The sequence below is a fragment of the Bradysia coprophila genome, unplaced genomic scaffold (assembly GCF_014529535.1).
Source record: "Bradysia coprophila strain Holo2 unplaced genomic scaffold, BU_Bcop_v1 contig_94, whole genome shotgun sequence".
In the NCBI taxonomy this organism is placed as follows: domain Eukaryota; kingdom Metazoa; phylum Arthropoda; class Insecta; order Diptera; family Sciaridae; genus Bradysia; species Bradysia coprophila.
Window position 1 is genome coordinate 10,063,075 of NW_023504022.1, and position 12,851 is coordinate 10,075,925.

General features: G+C 38.2%; 2 protein-coding genes and 1 long non-coding RNA gene across 4 annotated transcripts; 1 reads left to right on the forward strand and 2 right to left on the reverse strand.

Moving 5' to 3' along the window:
• Positions 1-282: 282 nt before the first annotated feature.
• On the forward strand, positions 283-943 carry LOC119085462. Its single transcript, XR_005089300.1, has 2 exons — positions 283-469; positions 663-943. It is a non-coding gene; the product is annotated as an uncharacterized LOC119085462 (long non-coding RNA).
• Positions 935-3,340, reverse strand: LOC119085401 (digestive cysteine proteinase 3-like). Its single transcript, XM_037195807.1, has 4 exons — positions 2,644-3,340; positions 2,315-2,575; positions 1,949-1,963; positions 935-1,690 (listed from the first exon to the last, which is right to left on the reverse strand). Exons 1-4 carry the CDS (start codon positions 3,314-3,316, stop codon positions 1,014-1,016), a joined length of 1,626 nt encoding a protein of 541 aa, XP_037051702.1. The 5' UTR covers positions 3,317-3,340; the 3' UTR covers positions 935-1,013.
• Positions 3,341-6,155: 2,815 nt separating this feature from the next.
• Positions 6,156-7,992, reverse strand: LOC119085406 (ruvB-like helicase 2). Of its 2 annotated transcripts, XM_037195812.1 has the most exons (3): positions 7,828-7,992; positions 6,503-7,709; positions 6,156-6,435 (listed from the first exon to the last, which is right to left on the reverse strand). In XM_037195812.1, the coding sequence occupies exons 2-3, from the start codon at positions 7,687-7,689 to the stop codon at positions 6,225-6,227; spliced, it is 1,398 nt and encodes a 465-aa protein (XP_037051707.1). In that variant the 5' UTR covers positions 7,690-7,709; positions 7,828-7,992; the 3' UTR covers positions 6,156-6,224. The 2 variants fall into 2 exon arrangements, with proteins under 2 accessions (XP_037051707.1, XP_037051708.1); XM_037195813.1 differs by lacking the exon at positions 7,828-7,992 and having other exon boundaries at positions 6,503-7,818.
• Between the last annotated feature and the right edge of the window lie 4,859 nt (positions 7,993-12,851).

A 12,851-nucleotide genomic window follows, 5' to 3' on the forward strand; every position in this document is an offset into this window, starting at 1 on the left:
AAAATCAACAATTTTTAAGACTTTTACAGTTTTTTGTAAAATGAACTTTTTTCCTATTTAATTCATTTAATCCAATTTTTATTCCATTTAATCCATTAAATCCATTTAATACCATTTAATCCATTTAATCTAGAAGTGAGTCACCAGACGGAATTTTGTAAATTTTATTATGTTCTAAGAAGAATTAACATCCAGTGAAGATACTTGCAATCCACCCTGTGATTACTTTTTGGTATTCCTAACGAAAATATTACTTCGATGGGCGATCAAAGTATATTTTTCCAAACATTCGATCAATTCAGTGAGTGGTGATGTTGCGCAAATTTATTGTGGCCGTACCTGTTTTTGCTTTCATCTGTACGATAGTATTTACAGAGCCAATAATACAAGACAATCAATCAGCAGATACTCGAGCTAAAGTAGTGAAATTCAAAAATCAGAGCAATAGAACAGGAATGTATACAGTTATGTAAGAGATTATTGGGATGAGATGTCCTAACAAAAATTGATAAGCAAAACTGCCGTAAATTGCATAAGGGACTTAACTTTTTCAGACAAATTAAAATTCTTTTGTTCTAAAAAAATTGAGTCCCTCATGCAATTTTCGGCATAAAAGTGAAAAACTTGTCTTTTAACAAAATTGTTCTAATTGTGCTGTACAGATATGAACTTAGCAATGGCATAATTCACTATGAAGACGGTACACTCAACGATGATAATCACAATCTAGCCGAAGATCCAGTCGAAGGAACTTACTGGTTCGTAGGACCAGACAATAGAACGTACAAGATTGATTACATAGTTAATGAGGATACCTTTGAACCGCAAGTCGGAGAAGGTAGTGGAGTGAGTAATAATTTACTCCGATCACTGGTTGGTTGACTTTATTGTAGTACAAACTCTGATGTATTCTTCTGGATTAAAAACACGATTCCTAGAAAAAAATTGTCAGAAAAACTGCCCTCTCTTTATTTTCGATCAAACGTTATATGTTTTATAATAAAAAAAAAACTTTAAGCAACTGGATAGTTGGCTGCTGAGGCTATGGCACAGTGATTGCCTTTGTTTCTAGCAACTTTACCGTACCCGCCTTCACCCCACGTCGTGCCAAACGAATTTTTGATGAGCCAATAATCCATGTTCTTCGCTGAGTCATGCCCATAACCAATGACTAAGATCGCGTGATTAATACTTCCCAGATCGGATAAACAACCATCATCAAGATAAACACCATCGTGAAATAGCATAGAGTTTTGATTAGTAAAGTCCATTCCAGCCGATACAGGACCCACATTACCCACAATATCTTTCAACATATCTTCGTCACCATTTGGAAGAACGCTCTTATATGCGACATTTTTGAATAAGCCTTCTGTTACAGCACATTGCTTTTCTTTGGCAATATATGGATACGTATCGTCAGTAACAATACCTTGACAGCGAGTGTAAAGGAAAGCGCTGTTGGTGTATCCTTTATTACATCCATGGTTCTTTTTCGAACAATCGACTAACTGCTGTTCGGAGAATGAAGTGAGCCGCCCATTCTTACGAAAAAATAATCCTTCTAAAGCTCCCACAGCACTGAATGCCCAACACGATTGACATGATTGTTGATTCTTGATTGGCGTGACTGCACCATCGATGCGCCAATCTTTCGTTTCAGGAGTAGTTGATCGTTTACCTCGTAGATTTAACCCAAGTCCGGGAATTAACCCACCATTGGCCGAACTTTGTAACCCTCCGGCCACATTTCGTATCAGACCTCCAATAAAATTTCCAAGTCCTCCGGCCGCATTTTGAAACCCATTTGCAGGCACATTTTGTTGTCCATTTCCATTCGCATTTTGAAACCCACCTGCGGGCACATTTTGAAATCCACCTGCGGGCACATTTTGAAATCCACCTGCGGGCACATTTTGAAATCCACCTGCGGGCACATTTTGAAATCCACCTGCGGGCACATTTTGAAACCCACCTACGGGAACATTTTGAAATCCACCTGCGGGAACATTTTGCAATCCACCTGCAGGTACATTTTGAAACCCGATTCTGCCTACATTTTGAAATCCACCTGCGGGAACATTTTGAAATCCACCTGCGGGAACATTTTGAAATCCACCTGCAGGCACATTTTGAAATCCACCTGCGGGAACATTTTGAAATCCACCTCCGACCACATTTTGAAATCCACCTGCAGGCACATTTTGAAATCCACCTGCGGGAACATTTTGAAATCCACCTGCGGGAACATTTTGAAATCCACCTCCGACCACATTTTGAAATCCACCTCCAGGCACATTTTGCAACCCAACATTGCTCAAATCATACAACGCAGCTGCGGCAAAATCATCTTTCGACTGTTGTGATGGGAAAAAGCCCATAATGCTGAGATACTCGGTGAATGTCCAATCGCCGAATATATTAAAGGCTAATGAGTAAGTTGAGCCGCCTTGGTCATACAAGCTATTGTGTGTACGGATTATCTGTTGATTTTGTAGAAATATTTGCTGTCGGTATGCTTTCGCGGAATTGTCGGCATATGTTTTGTTAAAGACCAGCACAAAGTCGTCCCAGCCTGCAGTAGAATGAAAATAATTGAGCAAAATTCAAAATTGGATACAATTGAAAATCGTCGTCGTATACCAATGGTCTTTGCACCATCTCCAATTCTCTCTCCAGCTCCGTTAATCGGGCATTGTTGTCTTATTTCTCTTTTAATTGCTTCTAGAGCAGCACCATCATTGGCTTCACTCGATGTACAAGGATTATCCCGAAAATTGGCCTTCTGTAAGTTTGGTAAATTTGTAAAGAAATTCCCGCCGATGTATTTGATTTTGTTGCTGTTGAAGTTGATGTATTGAACGTTTGGATTGAATTCGAACAAATTTGATTCCAAGTACTCCAAATTGTTTGAATAGAGCCAAATCTCGCGCAATTTGGAGAATTGTTGAATGTCTGCACTGCTCACGCTCTTCAATTTCGCACTCCAGACCGAGAAATATTCAACATTGGGAAACACTGAACTGAAACCCGACGGTATAACTTCGCACGTTCCCTCGTATATGTTGAGCGCAACGACGCTGCTATCATCGTAACCGTTATTATGTTGTCCCGTTGCACTAGTTATGGATGTCTTACCGTTTACATTTAACGTATTTTTTATGAAACATCCGTATGGATCATTGTCAGGATTTTCGATCAGTTTCCAGCCGTGTGAAATTTGATATTCACATCGGACATCTATCTGCAGCGAGTTCGGAATCAATATTGTTACGATTAATGCAAATAAGAGAAAAGACTTTGCACAGAAAACCATTGCTATTTCGGTAAAGCATCTATACTGCGGAACGGATGGTTCGTTCACCTGTATTTATAATGACTGATGGCACTTTCATACCCACTGAGTAAGACGACGGTCTAAAGCATTTATTGTACCACTTGTAATAAGAAATTCGTGTAATAGTCGATGCTTCTACTATACCTGCTGTATCTCTAAAAGATTGTTGACCATTAAGTTAGATTACACCGAGGCTGTAAACTTTGAGTAGGTCACACTGATACAGATACGTGGGTGACACACCACAGTTGACGGTATATTAGTGCGCGGCTAGCTAGACTTTCCCTACACTTTAGCTCTCCACACATATAGTAATATTGTAGGGCTGGTAAGTTTAACAAACAAAGTCAGACTCTGCAACGGTACTGCGAAAAGTGAACTTTTCATATGTCATTTCATATGATAATTCTACATCTAGTGACAAAAGCAACATATTTTCGCAACTTATTGCATAAATTACTATTGTTAACACTGTACGGGGGGAAAATTTGCTTAAGAATTGTAAGAGATGGTACGGCTAGTTTCATCAGTACGGATATACATCACTGATGACGCGGTGTATAAGATTTTTAAATTTTATGTTTTATTAAATCATTAACAGTTTTAATAGATGGCATGTGGCATGATGCATTATACTATAGATATTCTACCACCGCGCAAATAATCACATTTCAATAGGGAAGGCCACGGACGTATTTTTGTTTACATTTTGTTAATGATTCTAATAGCTCTAATATCTACAAAATTATAAGCTTATAAGCTTATAAGCTTACTGAAATTGTAAATTTTATTCTTCCAATTTTTGGGAAGGAAATTGTTGGAAATTTACGAGACCATCACGCAACCTACCCATGTCAAATTTAGTCCTATTTTATAGTATGCAAATCGAGTACATGGAAATAGGATGAAATTCAGTGTCCTTTGGGCCACTCGTTACGTTATGATGAGATAAAGTTAGGTGTAGGAAGTTGGATGGGAAAGGAACATTTCCTATGATATTTCCTAAAATCGATGTAATCAATTTAAGCAACTGAAACATTGGAAAGGCGTCGATGAGCCCTAGGGATCAGGATACAATTTGACGAAATTTGAGATCACTGATAAATAAAATTTGAAAAAAAACGACATAAATTGCAAATTAAGTTAAGAGGTTCCGAGTCTTCAGTTTTGATACAAACCAAATACTATGTCGCCATCTCGTTTTTAGTTTGTGAATTTTTTACTTAAATGTATAGAAATGTGTACCAAAAGTTTAAGTCCTGTACTCTTGTAGAGGTGATTTAAATAGCAGAATGAATGGAATAGAACTTTACAAACAATGTGAGACCAAATTTCGGTAAAGTAATGCCAAATTAAGTATTTTGCCACATCAGAATGTCTTTTACTACTTTAGTCTTACAAATTTATGTTTCTAAATATTGCTATTTGTTCTTCAAATTTTGGTTTGTGTCTGAGCTGAACGCTCGGAGCCTCTTAAATCGAAAATATGACGAAATTTTTAATATTTTACAACGTTCGTTACAGAGCTCATTAAAGTGTTACGAAAATATCTGATAATTCGTACTAGATTGATGTCAAAATATCGACTCGATCGCTGTTTCGCGTAGAGTGTTGGGTGTATTGAGGCTTTTTATTTAATAATGTTGTTAATGATGATACAATCACGATGTTTTTAACTGATTTCCATTTTTGCTCTAAACCGCCTGATGGTCATTGACTTTTCGAAAAAAAAACTGTCCAGCCTCACCGTGAGCGGTGTATCACTGGTATATTGGCCATCGATATTCTGAAATTAATTTTTTAGCCAAATACGAAGGATTTACCTATGCACCGAGAAAAAAGATTACGTCTGACATGTATAAAGTGTGGTGAGGAAGTTATACGCATACGTTTTAACGTGTGACACGTATTGTTATACATATGTCTTGTATAAAATACGAGTGGCATGTTTCTTACCTTAGTCATCGTATATTATAAGTGGTTATATATGGAAATACGTGTCGTGCGTAAGTACGCATACGTGACTTATGTATAACTTCCTTACCACACTTTGTACGTGTCATACGTAATCTTTTTTCGCAGTGTGGTTAAAGATGACGAACCGTTTAAACATAGCATCTGAACATCAGTACTATGGTTTAAACGACAACTTGAATAAATATGGGCAAAAGAGATGCACCATTTTGTTAGAGAATTTCATACGTTTACTCTCTCAAAATCTTGCATCTCTATATTTATTAAACTGCGTTTTAGGGTAGTTTGGCGCATTCAACGTTAACAATGAGAGGTATTGACCACACCGAAAATTTTCATAATTTTCAGCTTTGGAATTATTGAGGTCATATGTTGGTTTTCAAGTTTCACAACTCCTCATGGTCCAACTTTCCAGTTATAGAAATTTAGGATTTTGAAGGTTTTCTGAAGTATTTTTGGGTTCCCTTCTGGACTTTCGGTATTATTGAGATAATAGCATATTGCTGCCCAAAATTCCACAACCCCACTTGATCCACCATCTCCCACTTGTAGAATTCAAGGATTCAAGGTTTTCTTTCTGAAATTTTGGGATTATTGGCGTGACAGTGTGTTGGCTCCCAAAATTCCAGTATTCCCATGGTCCACGATCTTAGTAGTTCCAGAATTCAGATCGTTTTAAACGATTTGCGAGGTTTTTTGGGCCTTTTCTGTACTTTTGAGATTGCTAAGGTCGTAAAGGGTTAGTTCTAAGGATTTCATCATACACTTCATAAGCGGTTTTTGCCAAAATTGGTTTTATATGAAAGGTACTTCGTACGGGCTTCGGTATTAGCGCTATGCAAACTTCGTTTTTACATAATCCATAGATTTATTGAATAAACTGACCAAACACTTCATACATTTTAATTTCAAATTAATTCTCATCGCAATCCATAGCAGCCGATTTGTTGTCAGTCACTTCGCTAAACATAAACTCGTCCTGGAATTCTTTGAGAATGCGACTGGACCGACTTTCATCCAAAAACAGCGAGTAAACTTTCTTCACATCCTCCACGAGCACTTCGGCCGTACTCTTACGTCGTCGACTCACCAAATTCGAAGTTGTGATCAATTGAATGGCATATCTGGTGTGGGAAAATACGCCAAGTTAGAGCCTATCGCAGAACGAAAATTTGAAATTCAAAAAATTACCTCAAGCTGGTCTCTGTTGCAATCCTTGTCAATACAGTCAACGCATCAGCATTCATCGTGCAGTCCTCCTCTTCGCAACGAATTTTCAAAATTTCTTTTACCTCCTTCTCGGAATATGGAACTGTTCGGATGATGATCATGCGATCCAATAAATCGATCGGTATACCATGTGGACTGCGGTAATTTGTGCCTCGAATTTTGGTGATACCACGATTTGTTGCCATTACAACCACCGGAGACATATCGCTTTCAAGCGCCCGATTCAAATACGAGAAACATTCAATGTCCAACATGTGTGCCTCGTCAAGGAACAGAACACCCGGATTGATTTCAGCTTTGCCCTCTTCACGCCATTCCATCACTTTGTTGTTGATTTGGTCACGAACCTCTTGCTTAATTTCACCCGTATCGCCCGAGAACAATGCCAAAAATCCGTGGGTGCGACTGTTAATCACATCAATTTCGTGCAGAGTGACCGTGTGTACGACTTCTTTGCGCTTCTGTAGTTCGCCCTCAGGACATTGAACGAATCGTGTTTGTGCGCCAGTGGCATCATAGTCGCGAGCTCTAGTGAAACTTCTGCCCAATTTGCTGACCTTGCCGGAAGCCTTGTCGATGGTAATCACGTCGCCGGCCTGAATTTTCTCTTTCATGAAGCATTCAATGATTTTGTTGCCCAGATCATAATTCGTTTCCATTTCTGTGGTCTTTAGCGTGACTTTTCCAATTTTTTGACCCGTTCCGGTTGCTGGACGATCGATCTGAATCTCGACCACTTCACCTTCGATTATTTCCGTTTCCTCTTTGATTCGAACACCGATGCTCTTTCGCAAAGCTTGAGCCAATGCTTCCGTTTTGCTCATTTCCAGCGAATAAATCTCCGAGCCAGACATGCTAGTAAACGGCGTCTCTGTTCCCAATGCTTGAGCCATTCCGACCGCTATAGCCGTTTTACCGGTTGACGGTTCCCCAGCCAATAAAATGCAACGTCCAGCGATTTTACCCTCTCTAACCATGTTTACGACAATACCCGCCGCACGGCGAGCATCTTTTTGACCAACCATGCCCTGGGACACATTTCTCGCCTCCAAAACATCGTCGAGCCCCAGTCCACGAATATGAGAATGAGCACCGATGCGCTCGATACGCGTGATATCACGCACTTCCAGTTTCTCCATGTCTGTCATTTTCACAGTGGTTGGTTTCGCTTTAAAATAAAGGAATTGTTTTGAATGTTCGAGATCTGGTTTCCTATGGTTTCGAGTTTGTTGATTGAGGTTAGATCACTCAAATCGTTTAACTTTTTCGAAATGCTGTTGACTTACTTATGCGTCGTTGTTATTACTATGTACCCAACAAAAATGCCGCCGAGAACTCGTATTATAAATCAATTGGTTCTTTATTCACGTTTTTTGTGTAATATAATTGTAATGAAAACGCTGCTTCGTTCTGTGTTTATACCGCGTCTCGCGTTTTAAATGAAACAACGAAAAGTCACCACAGCTTGTGTTTGACATTTTAACTGTCACAGATTGTGTCGTATTTTTCAAGGCTTTGGAGGCATTGGCGGCTTTGGTGTCATAAAATATAGTCGGGTGCAAAATGCAAATTCGCAATTACGCACGTATCCATACTTTGAGGTGAATGTACTGTATATCGGTACAAATGTGTACAAACATTGTAAATTTATGTATTGTGAACACAGGAAACACACCTCAAAGTTTGGATGCGTGAAAACTCTGATCCACTGAGGGTCTGCATTACCTTCAGTGGTTTATATAACAAAATGATCTAAAAACCAATAAATTTCACCTTGAAATGAGGAAAGGAGCTATTTGTATGGACCAGGTATGGCCTGGTTTGTACTTTCGTTGTTAAAAACTTCAATCGAATATTGACAGAAACACAACAATTTCCTTTCAAAGTCCTGGTATGCTCAGATGTGAGTAAGAAGGCTGTAAACTTTGGGGACAGTGATACCGATACTCAAATGACAAACCCGCATGGTCACCCAGCCCAAAGTATATAAACATACTGAAGGTAATGCAAATCCACAAAAACTCACGGAACCCTACTTTCGGGTGAATATAATTTTTACAATGTTGGTCACTAGTTAAATTCACTTTGTTAGGTTGCATCTTTATACTCAACACAAAAAATTGTATGCAGAACAACACATTTCTACCAACATTAAAACGCCAAACGTCACGCAAGCAACATAACAAGTCTTATATTCACCCGAAACTTGGGTTCCGTAAAATTTGTGATCCGCTGAGCATTTGCATTACCTTCAGTATGTTTATATACTTTGACCCAGCCATGCTTAAAAATGACAGCGCTATCATCGATTGTATTGTAACTCTGTGTGGAACTCAGACGAAGCTAATCATAACACCGCCGGCGAGTTGATATTTTGAGCTATAAAATTTAAGAAAATTTTGTTCTTATGACGTTACAGAGAGTAGCCAGCGTCAGTCATTGACAGTATGCTAAAACATACTGGTCATCCGCGCTCTATTTAAGTATTACAGACCTCGCACTCAAAAATGGCGTGCCTTATTAAGGAAATAAGGGGGTTTTTTAAAAAAATAAGGAGAAAATAAGGAATTTTTCGGTTGAAATTAAGGAGAAAATAAGGAGCTTGGAAGTAAATTTTTGGGTAAAAATCTTGATGATTTTTTATACGCACAACCCCTTGCACGCTTTTTTAGGCTCATAATCAAAAATTACGAAGTTTTTCAAAAATTCCCATATTCAACGATTTTACACTAATTTAATCCACTTAAATCCACTTAAACGCAATGAGCCACGTTCAGAAACGAAACGTTCATGACATCTGGGTAAACTTTCACGACCAAAGTACATCGTGAGAAATCTAACCTCAAAGTTAAACTTGACAGCGTTAACTCAACGAAACGAATGTTCACTCAGTGAAGAATTTTTAGTTCCTGAACGCGGCCTGAACGAATTACCATGGTTTAATAGTAAAAGTTAATTTGAAATTATTAACCTTAGCTTACCGCTACTTTCTTATACCATGTCAATTGTTTATTTTGTGGACTGTGAATATTTACGTGTAAATATTAATACAAATAATCCACACAACCCACAAAATAAGACTATGGCTCTTTACAACATTCCATTGGTTGTAGGTCGTGTTTTGAACCTCAGGATAAAACTGTACATTTCTCAATATGCTACATTCCCTAATTTTCTTTTAGGTGAAGTAGAGATTTGAGGTCAGAATTATATCAAATTTGTAAACAACACAATAATTTGATCAAATGAATTTAAGTTTATGTAGGTCTTGTTTTTTTGTGTGATCTACCACCAAATAGTTTGTTGGGAAAGTTTCCCTCTTAGTACATCAGTGAAATAATAAAATAATGATTCTTCCCATAGATGACTTGGAACAGGTAGATTCCATTGACCTTTTCAAGCCTCCAAGCACACAAGTGGCGTCCACCAAAATTTTGAAACTTTGGGACCCCCTCCCCCACTGTGCTCTATTGTCGTTAGATTGTTTCTTAGACTGACTTTTTGTAAAGTCGATGTTTTAACTGACTTAGTATGACCGCGCTTTTTAGCGTGAGACAGAGGCAATTCTTTCCAAACATTCGTCCGTTACCTTCAATTCTTCAATCCATTGAGTGGGAAGGTAGCAAAATTACTGTAATCCACGTGGATATTTTTCTTCGGTAAAATCGACAACAAGGAACTACATTTCTATGGTTTGTTTACTAGCAGTAGGAGATCGGGTGAAGATTTACGATGACCCTATTGCTCAGTATTCTGCCGCGCAGCGATTTTTTTTTATTATCTGTTATCCAAAAATGTAGTTTTCTCGTCAAAATTATTGAAAGATAAGGAAAAAAAAGGAACTTTTTCAAAAATAAGGAGGAATAAGGTGGTTTTTTCAAAAATAAGGAAAATCAGGAAAATAAGGAGTAGTACGACCCCTGGTATTATCGACACAGATGTTTTTAATACTCAAAGACAAGCTTTGACTAAAAAACTAGCTTCCACCATAGATCTTCAAGGACGTTTGAAATGCCATCCACCGTAAACAAATGTATGAATGAACGAAACATTCAATGAAACTTAATGGAGGCTACGTCGGCTCAAGGCTGTATACTGTGGGTCACGCAGACCGCCATTTTATTCAGAGAGATGCTAATCTGACGACTGGGTCGTTTCGACGGATAGAGGGAATATGTCGAATGATTTTGAAATTGGTTGAGCGAAAATGTAATGAATTCTCTCTCAAAAACCCAACTGTCATTCGACATATTCCCTCTATCCGTCGAAACGGCCCAGTAGTCATATTAGCAACTCTCTGATTTTATTAGATACGCGGGAACACACCACTTATGATGATTTTACATGTAAAAATATTCACCACATCATCAAGACGACGAGAATCATCAGAGTAGGTGAATTTTTGTATGAAATCGGCCATTTTATCCAAAGTATATAAACACTGAAGGTAACGCAGTCCCTCAGGGAATAGCAAGAAATACAGATCCCGACTTTAAGGTGAATTTCGTATGACGCCAATACATATATTTACAGCATGTTGTACGCAGTACGCATGTGTATTGATATACAATAAATTCACCTCAAAGTAGGGATTCGCATGTTTTTGCGGATCTGCGCTACCTTCAGTGTTTATATACTTTGATTTTATCATCAACTGTGGTGTGTAACCACGGGTCTGTCAGCCCATTGTCTTTTCATTTCGATTGATTCTATATACACATACACATATAAGCGTATTGTGAAAACACAGAGCCAACTTCAATGCGAACAACTGTCATTCGATATCAGTTTATAATTTTGAATTCTTTAAACGTGTTTGCAACGACATCAACAGGTACTTTTGATATGAAAATCATTTCGCTAAATTTCAACTGAAAAGATCTGGTATTTTCGAATTTTCAAGAATGGTTCTCGAGTGTAGCGTGCGGGGATGCGAAACTATCGCAAAAAACGGTTTACACAGCTTCCCGAAGAACCAATTGGCAGCGCGAAAATGGGTCACTGCTACAAAGTCCCATCATTTAATCGAACGCCTCAATGAAAACAAACTATCGGGTTCGTTCTACAAAATATGTAGAAAGCACTTCAAGGAATCGGATCTTCAAATAAATGGAAAAGGGCAAATTGTAGTCAAGCATGATGCTATGCCGAGCCTCTTTTTGCCGGACGATGACGGTGTAAGTTACCAACGAGTCTCCCTATTTTCAGATGACTTATATGATCTCTATTTAGTTTCAGCTCCAAATGTCGAAACACTCGTTCCAATCTGCAACAGACGTACGTTTCCCAAAGCCTAAAGCTCATGCCTCATTGCCTCATATCTGATCAACTAAAAGTGTTTTAATATCCTAGGGTAATCAGTCGAATAATGAAGCTGTTGATGGGACGGAACACGACAGTGATGTTGATGTGGAAGCCATTAGTTCCGACGAAGATATTGCTGTTCGCTCGGACAAAAGAAGTGGTCGCAAGGCGCGCTCCAAACTATCAATATGCACGGTTTGTGGGATATATTGGACGTCATTTACATGTTCTGTGTTGTTTGTTTTTTGTCTAATAAATGTGTTCGTCCTATATGTTTCCGTTGTGTTTCTGGCAATTGAATCGAGTAACTACAAGGAACAGATCAAAGCATTTCTGAATGACTTACAAATTTTACCTGATGCCCTAAGGGTGACTTGATGTAACGACATAGCTGCATGCAGATATTTCAAGGAAAAGCGTTGCGTTTCTTTGAACTTCTACTGTGTTTCTTTGAGCTTTTACTGCGTTTCCTTGAACTACTGTAAGTTTCACATACGTAACATTCTGAAGAGAGAAAATGTAAGTTCTGCACCATGGAATTAGCTTTTAGAAAACTTATTGAAATTCGTAATGACAAATCTCATATTCAAGCCTAGTTTGAAAATGAGGAAGAAATGGGTGATGATTATTTTGATTGTGTAATAAACTCTCTGACAGACTGAAAGAAGTAGCTAGAAAATAGAATTCGAGAGTCTAAAGAATAAAAATTTTGGGAAAGTGTGTTCTCTTGAGTAAAGAGTTGAACTCGAGATTAAACTTCTTGACAAAACGTTTTTCATTAAAATCGGAAATTGAAAATTAAAATCCCTGAAAACATAAATGTCGGTGTGCTGGACCAATTCGCTATGTTACGCAGATCTTTTGTTTCTTATTCCAGAATGTATCGCGTCAATCGAATACGTTAGGTTATTACAAGAGACGAGCAAAGGAGCTTCAGCAGAAAGTCAAAGCCAATAAGTTGAACGACTCAAAAGTCCTCGATTACTTGAGGACCAAATTCAATGAA

Coding starts and splice junctions, on each gene's coding strand:
- LOC119085401 (XM_037195807.1), bottom strand. CDS start 3,316: ATGGTTTTCTGTGCAAAGTCTTTTCTCTTATTTGCATTAATCGTAACA. Junction 2,576..2,643: donor AGATGGTGCAAAGACCATTG/GTATACGACGAC, acceptor ATTCTACTGCAG/GCTGGGACGACTTTGTGCTG.
- LOC119085406 (XM_037195812.1), bottom strand. CDS start 7,689: ATGACAGACATGGAGAAACTGGAAGTGCGTGATATCACGCGTATCGAG. Junction 6,436..6,502: donor GCAACAGAGACCAGCTTGAG/GTAATTTTTTGA, acceptor TTCCCACACCAG/ATATGCCATTCAATTGATCA.